Source organism: Leptidea sinapis, chromosome 7 (assembly GCF_905404315.1).
Source record: "Leptidea sinapis chromosome 7, ilLepSina1.1, whole genome shotgun sequence".
Taxonomy (NCBI): Eukaryota; Metazoa; Arthropoda; class Insecta; order Lepidoptera; family Pieridae; genus Leptidea; species Leptidea sinapis.
In genome coordinates, this window is record NC_066271.1 from 13,925,878 (window position 1) to 13,934,044 (window position 8,167).

The following is an 8,167-nucleotide window of genomic DNA, read 5'->3' on the forward strand; positions in this document are numbered from 1 at the left end:
ACTAGGCATCAGTATGCGTCGCACTGCAAGAATGGTGGGTGTGACGGTACGAACGGTCCAGAAGGTAAAGCAAAGGTACGAAGAGACTGGACATCATCTGAGGAGACCTTGTAATGGCAGACCCAGGTGTACCAGTGCCCGAGAAGATCGTTATATTATTTCCAATGTTTTAAGAAATCGCCACCAAAATGCAGTTGAAGTCCAGCAACAGCTACTTCAGACCCGGAGGGACTACATTAGTGACAGTACAGTGAGAAGAAGACATGCTGAAGCAAATTTGAAACCCCGAGGACCAGCGAGTGGAGGCAGTGTACATGTATGGGCTGGCATATCTTCAGAAGGTCGCACAGAGCTAGTAGCCATAGAAAATGGCACCCTCACTGGGCAAAGATATGCTCAAGAGATTCTCAATGAGTATGCAGGGCCGTATTTAGCAAATATGGATGATGGATCGATGCTGATGCATGATAATGCCCGGCCACACACGGCTCATATCGTACAAGAGTATATATTCAGAAGGTCGGTATCAGCGTGATGGCTTGGCTATCAAGAAGTCCTGATCTCAACCCGATTGAACACGCCTGGGATGAGCTTGGGAGGCTAGTCAGAAATCGCAGACCACCACCTACCCTCAGGGCACTAAAGCAGGCCCTGGTAGAAGAATGGGAGAATATTCCCCAATATCGGCTCCGAAACCTAGTGTTCAGTATGCCAAACCGGCTCGAAGCTGTAATCAGAGCTCGAGGAGGCAATACCAGTTATTAAAAATTAAATAACATGTGATACATTTTAGTTGAATTTTTTTACACTAAACTAAAAATGTCTATTTTCATTGTTTTATCTTTTTTAAGTTAAAAATGTTACAAATGTATAATTTTAGTTTCTAAGATTAAAGCCTATAAAATTTACAACAAAACGTTTTTAATCTGAAATCTCTACCTTCTATAGTTAAGAAAAAAATTTAATTTGAACAGTGTGATACTTTTGCAGGCCAGTGTATCATATGTTGGATGCCTGGGATATGTAAGAAATACTTTAAGTCGGCTCACATTCTAGCGTTCTACAAAGGTCAGGTCCAGCCACTTGGAGTGGTCTTATATCTGGTGTGGTGTACACCAGTATCAGCTCGAACCATTACACAGCTTGCATCGCAGGGCTTCAAACTGTCGGGGATCTAGTAGGTACTCTGTCGTAAAGACGCCGCATCACTATGTGCCTTTCTAAATAAAATAATAAATAGTGAGTGAATACTCACTACTTATTACGGGAAGTGTTGGACCTGATTCCTGTCGCCGACACGCCATGAACTTGTGTTTGTGTGTTGCGTCCTGACACTCGGTTCCACGTGAAGTGCGGTGTTCAAGGAATTTTCTGCCACGTACAAGCAAGCTGTCGAAAAAGCTTCATTTGCAGTGTTTTCAAAATACATGTTGGGCACTTACTCAAGCCTGAGGCACAATATATAAGATAGCAGGTGTTGTTTTTATCGACCTGATAGGTACCTATCTATCTCGAATCATTCCCCACACCATTAGGTATATTTTCGTACTAAAAGTGCAGAGTAACACATGCCTTCACTCGCTGATTGTAATGTATGACCAGGCATAACTTTATACAGAATAATTCGATAACTTATTTTTATTCGATAGGATATACTTTGAAGTTGGTACAATATAAATTTTTGGAAACAATTTCGATCATAATAATGAGCCTGTATGTTAGTAGTATTTTATTTATTAGTAGATTATAGCTACAAAAAACAGACTTTTTAATAATAAAGTCCACTTTTACTTTACTTTTTATACTTAGTCTGACCATAAATACGGTTACAATTAAAAATAAACAAAATATTACATTTGAATTTGGAATCTGTCATTTTCATTATGATTGTTCATTGAGTTTTCTCATTTTGGAGCTCCGGTAAGGAGTATTATTGTTCTGTATTTTGGCGCCAATAGGTACATTGTGCAATATTTTTCGATAAAGAGAACCGCTGTGATTGCATTACACAAAGTACAAGGTGGGCCAAAAGAAATCATCCTATTGGAAGATGCTCTCATTTTTGCAAATGGCCGCCAATGTCAAATCTGTTTTGACATTTATGGACTAGACAGATGCAGAATACAAGTGAACAAGCCATGGAGCAGTACACTCCCCAAGAACGTGGAATAATTGTGTCTATTTTTTTGCGTAACCATTCGGCCGTCTGACACCGACTGCGCAAACACTGCGCCGTTTGGCCACCAACCGTGAAGAGTATGGGACCACACGAGACGTTGCCAAGAGTGGGCGGCCCCGGAGCGCCCGTTCTGCCGAGAATATCGCCGCAGTTGCCGAGGATGTCGTGCAGTCGCCGGAAAAATCGACCAGACGCCGTCTCACGCAATTCGCCATCAACCGGACGTCCCTAAGGCGAATTTTGGTCAAAGACCTGCGCGTGTTCCCGTACAAAGTCCAGTCCGTGCATCAGCTGCTGCCTGCCGACCGCCATACCTGCGTAACCTACGCCCAAGCCATCCTCAATCTCGAAGAAGAAGTGGACGATTTTTCGACCAAAATCATAATGAGCGATGAGGCTCATTTCCACCTCCGCAAAACTATCGCTTCAGGGGCACCGAAAATCCACGAGTGATGCACGAGGAGCCATTACACCCGCTCAAAGTTACTGCATGGTGCGCTGTGCACGCTGGAGGAGTCATAGGGCCATTTTTTCGAGAACGCCGCTAGCCAAACGACAATAGTGGACGGTACGCGCTATAAGGCCATGTTGACCGAGTTTTTTCTGCCGCAATTGGACGAATTAGGACTGCAAGACATGTGGTTTCAACAGGACGGGGCAACGGCACACACTGCGCGAGCCACAACCGATATTCCAAAGGCGGCGTTTCCGGGTCGCCTCATCTCTCGTTTTGGCGATTTGCGATGGCCCGCAAGATCGCCCGATTTAACCGTTTCAGACTTTTTTGTGGGGTTTTTTGAAGTCCCGTGTTATCGTGAACAAGCCGGATACTCTGGAAGCCCTCAAGGACAACATTTGACACGAGTGTGAGAATCTGTCGCCCGAAGTTCTCGCTGAAATGATGAAAAATGCCATAAAACGAGCCCGTTTGGCAATTAATTGTGACGGCGCCCCTTTGGCCGATATCATCTTCTCGACTTGACCACTGCAATTCTAAAGGTTCAAATAAACATAATCAAAAATCAGAATCGAAGTTTTTCATTTAGCAAAAAAAAGAGAGCCAAACAACATCGGATGACTTCTTTTGGCCCACCCTGTAGGTATGGCCATACCTACGGAGAGAGTATGGAGGAATTTTTAAAACTCTCCATACGCTTGGTTTTAGTAAAATGTTTGTGTACCGGGCTATTAATAGGTACAATGAGACCTCCTCTGTTTGTGACATAAACAAATCTGACCGTCCACGTAGTGTTCGTACGAAAAAGGTAGTCAAAGCAGTAAGGGAATTAAATCGACGAAATCCTGTTCGAAAGCAAAAGATTATCTCGGGAGGTGAAGAGAGTACCTAGAACGATCTCTCATATTATAAAAGATAGGAATTGTACCTAGCCTATAGCCTAGCACGGTCTACGCAGTCTTGGTTGGAAACGAACCTTTCGGACTTCACCACAGCTGAAGACTGGCCGTTCGTCTAGTCCCGATCTTAATCCGCTGGATGATTTATAGTCAGTTTTAAAGAGTACGGCTCGCTCTAAACGCCATGATAATTTGGAGCCCCTAAAACAATCCTTACGATTGTCAGTGAAGAATTTTCCCATGGAAAGAGTGCCTGCTTCTATAGATAAATGGCCTCAACGTTTAATTTTTTTTATATTTATGTATTAAACTAACACACTGTAAAAGTAATAAAATAAATCAAATCAAAATCACTTTATTCGTGTAGCTCACGAAAATGACACTTATGAATGTAAAAAAAAATCTTATAAAATCACTAATTATTATCATTCGTAAAGGGTTTTGAGCTAATGAGAAACCTATTTGCAATAGAAATTTTTTTATTCTATGTTTCAGTATTTATGGCAAGACTAGGTATAACCTCAATAACTAAGTTCTTAATGGTATTTCAGTTGTTAATTAAACTGTTCATTGTCGAAAATTAAGGACATTTGGAAATAGCAATTAAAACAAACAAAACAAATAACGATAAAAATATATTTCAGTATACAAAACTTCTGATTAAATCACATAAAATACAAATATATATAAACAATCATCAAAAACTACTCTTAAATCTAAATTTATTTCTTCTCATATTTGTAAAAGCCTTCTCCAGTTTTAAGACCCAGTTTCCCTTCAGCAACATGTTTGTCCAAGATAGGTATGGGATTAAACAATGGTTGTTCAGGATACTTTTTGTGCCAACCATCAAGGATGAACTTGGTGGTATCAAGACCCACATAGTCGGCCAACTCGATGGGTCCCATTGGATATCCTGCTCCCAGCTTCATTGCTATGTCAATATCACGGGCAGATGCATCACCTGAAACATTAAGATACACAATTCCATGTTATAAATTGTATATATTAACTGATGTGTTTTCCATGGAACATAATAAATCTCTATGTTAGATAAAATGAGCTTAAAGAAGTTTCTGCTTAGAAAACTAAACAGCATGTACAAAAAAGCAGTTACATTGAACATTCCATCTTTAAAATGGTAGATGGAGTTTGCAAAGCATGCCGGCTAGATTATGGGTAGCACAACAGCGCCCATTTTTGCCGTGAAGCAATAATGTTTAACATAACTGTGTTTCGGTCTGAAGGGCGCCAATTAGCTAGTGAAATTACTGGACAAATATGACTTAACATCTCAAGGTGATGAGCGCAATTATAGTGCCGCTCAGAATTATTGTGTTTTTCAATAATCCTGAGCGGCACTGCTTTTGTAATGGGCATGGTGTATCAATTACCATCAGCTGAACGTCCTGCTCGTCTCGTCCCTTATTTTCAATTAAAATAAGATTTCGTTATGTTTGGTTACAACAAATAAGTAGCAAGTACCTCTCTCCAACAATCTCAAAGCTTCAGCCATGTATGGTACCAGTAGTCTGTTCACCACAAACCCTGGAGTATCCTTGCATGTGATGCAGGTCTTGCCAATAGACTTGCCCCATTCCATCATAGTTTTATAAGTGGCTTCAGAGGTTTCTGCTCCACGGACCACCTCCAGCAACCTCATTACAGGCACTGGGTTGAAGAAATGGAGGCCACCAAATCTATATTAATAAATAAAACACATTCTATTATATTTAATCACTGACATTCAATAAACAACTAGATTCACAATCACGCTCAAAAATTGTTTGAGGCAAAACTCTGCCTACGCGTGAGTTGTGTTTCGACCGCGCTTTGAATAAAATGCCACGCAGTGACAAGTGATGGAGTGTTGTATTTCATGTGTTTCTTTTAATTAACAAAAATGTGTAACAAAATTTATGTTTATAATCATTTCACTTTGCTAAAACGAAATGTTCTTGTGTTCGCATCCGTCTCGCGCGTGACGTCACGTTACTACTTATAATGAGCGTCTACAACAGACATTACTTCCACAAGGTGTTAATTTGAATCAATTTTTTAATGTTATCTGTGTTAATATACGTATATACAACGCCACTCGGACATTTTTGGCGACCTTTTAATAGGCGATTGGGATTAGTTTATTATTATTATTGTCTAGTTGTTTATTGTATGTCAATGTATTGAATACATTCTATTATTTGATATAGTTTTAGTTTTACATAATAACCAAAATGGGTTGTGACAACGATTAATATTTTATAGGGTGGTTATGCCAAGAAAACGGAAAATCAACAACTATTAATTAATGTACTAATCTTGTTTCCTATATGAAAGAAAAACAAGAAATATGATATGGGCTATAATTAATTAGCTTACTTGTCCTTTCTCTTCACTATAGATGCAATCTCATTTATTGATAGTGAAGATGTGTTTGATGCAAAAATTGTGTGACTTGGTGCAGCCTGGAAAAAGTATAATTTATATTTAATTAATTAATAAATGGTAAGTGTTTAAATGATTGGAAAATACTCCATCCAATTGTGCCCAAGTTTTAGCCAAATTATTTTTATAGCTTAGTAGATTGTATGTACCACCCAATACGATACTAAACTACTTTACTGGTTTAAGACGAAAAAGCTGCTCATACAATAATACAATGACACTTATGTACTAACTTAGGTACCCATCTACCCTATAGCCTCAAACACAAATTCATATGAAAAAGATTAGCAATATATAACAACAGCAGCTGAAATGGAGATGTACTGAGCATTTACTCTTTTGTTAGTATGAAAAGTTGAGGTCCTTTTTGGCTTTGATTCATCAATAGTGAGTCACTACTTAAAGCTGACCCACATTTGACCATGAGCAATGCATAAATACTGAAATAGTCCACGATTTAGTACTTTGTGAAAATAATTACTTGCAGCTTTATAGAACAGTGTATGTTTGTATTCAATGGTGTAGAGACATTGCTTTATGGTGCATTATCAATTGCATGTATCACAGTGAGTGTTTCAAAGACCTATTTGACCTGATCTCTACTACCTAATTACACCTTTGCACCTCAAGCGACCAAAACTATGTTCAAAAATCAGTATGGTACCAATACAAAAAGAGCTAATACCTATCTAATAATCTACCTATAAGACCAGGAACACTAGTGTTGCAAGAGAGACCTGGTTGGTGGTGGTCACTACCAATCAGGTAAATGCTTGTTCATGTCCTTATTCCATAAAAAAATAAATGAATATCTATTTGATGGTTGATGTAGAACTTACGCTATCCAGTTTCTGGAAGAGTTGGTGCTTAACATCAATGTTTTCGACAATAGCTTCCACAACCAAGTCTGCTGTCTGGACGGCACTCACTGGATCAGTTGAAGTCTTGATGCGGGCCAGGGATTCTGTCACAAATTTCTCTGCTTCTTGAGGATTCTCTTTAAACACTTTTTTGGCTACTTTACCCAAGTTAATGTTGATTGATTTTTGTGATTTGGACAAGACATCTGCATTAACATCTACTAGGGTCACATTTTGACCCGCTTGAGCTGTTACCTGGACAAATTAACATTAAATTACACCGCTAACCACAAAAGCTCTATGCAAACCAGTATATCATTGAAAATAGTTAGTATGAATCCTGCCAAGAACAACTAGCTACCAATCTTATAGCAAAATAAACACAATATTTGTCTAAACTAAATAGACCAGGTATAGACCTGGTGCATGTTGAACCAGGTATAGATTTGTCTGACTGTCAAAAAACTACCTTCCCAAAAGTTTGATAGTGGATACCTTACTTGGTGTATGTTGGTTTATTTTTTGATGGTTTCTGCGTTCAAGCAGGGTTTGCCCTTAGGTAGGACTAGGGCTGTATGTGAACTTTATCATAGAATTGGGAAGAAAAATAAAAAATTATCTTCACTGTGTTTAAAAATCTATTATATGACATGGATACCAACACACGAACCTTACTTAAAGGATGGTATTATTCCTTTAATTGGTAGTCTGTAATGAAGTTGCAAGATATTATGGGCTACAGTACTCAATTTCCAATACCAGGTTATTTATTTAATTTATCGTTTTCAAATATTTTTATTCAAAATTGGATTCAAAACTAAACGACATATACCCATTCAAAATACCTGCAGGTATGCCTATCTATCACGGTGGTAATTCTACTTTTAAAACTGATACGAAAGCACAATTACACAAAAAAGCTATATTCCTTGGTACAAAAGCTAAACCTACCTGAGCTATACCAGATCCCATTAAGCCGCCACCGATAATAGTAACATTCTTGATAGCACTTTGAAGAGCCGATGAACTCGACAAGTTTCTTACGATAATTCCAAACTGAATCATTTTAACGCCAATTATAACGATAATTCCAAAAAATACAATATAATAAAAGGAACCTCAGTCCCGAAAGAAAATTGAAATAAAAAGTAAAACTAAATAAAACGTTATCTATGTACAAAGTTCATTTCATCTGAAACTTCAAAGTTCTAACTTTCACTACCTACTTGTCGTGCAGTTAAAGAATGGGATTGGTCATTGGTCATTAGAATTGAATCTTGAAGTTTGTAGGTACCATAGATAAAATATCCCACTGACGTTAGTAGAT

The 8,167-nt window shown here is 38.4% G+C and overlaps 1 protein-coding gene across 1 annotated transcript; it reads right to left on the reverse strand.

Moving 5' to 3' along the window:
- Positions 1-4,157: 4,157 nt before the first annotated feature.
- On the reverse strand, positions 4,158-8,062 carry LOC126965318 (hydroxyacyl-coenzyme A dehydrogenase, mitochondrial-like). The gene is made up of 5 exons (XM_050808856.1): positions 7,792-8,062; positions 6,820-7,095; positions 5,915-6,000; positions 5,021-5,235; positions 4,158-4,499 (listed from the first exon to the last, which is right to left on the reverse strand). The coding sequence occupies exons 1-5, from the start codon at positions 7,903-7,905 to the stop codon at positions 4,258-4,260; spliced, it is 933 nt and encodes a 310-aa protein (XP_050664813.1). The 5' UTR covers positions 7,906-8,062; the 3' UTR covers positions 4,158-4,257.
- Positions 8,063-8,167: the final 105 nt, after the last annotated feature.

Bases quoted from the DNA above. Each gene is read 5' to 3' on its own strand.
- LOC126965318 (XM_050808856.1), bottom strand. From the start codon at position 7,905: ATGATTCAGTTTGGAATTATCGTAAGAAACTTGTCGAGTTCATCGGCT. The intron at 6,001-6,819 runs GTAAGTTCTACA...TACTTTTTCCAG, and splicing joins TCTTCCAGAAACTGGATAGC to GCTGCACCAAGTCACACAAT. The intron at 4,500-5,020 runs GTACTTGCTACT...TTAATGTTTCAG, and splicing joins TTTGAGATTGTTGGAGAGAG to GTGATGCATCTGCCCGTGAT.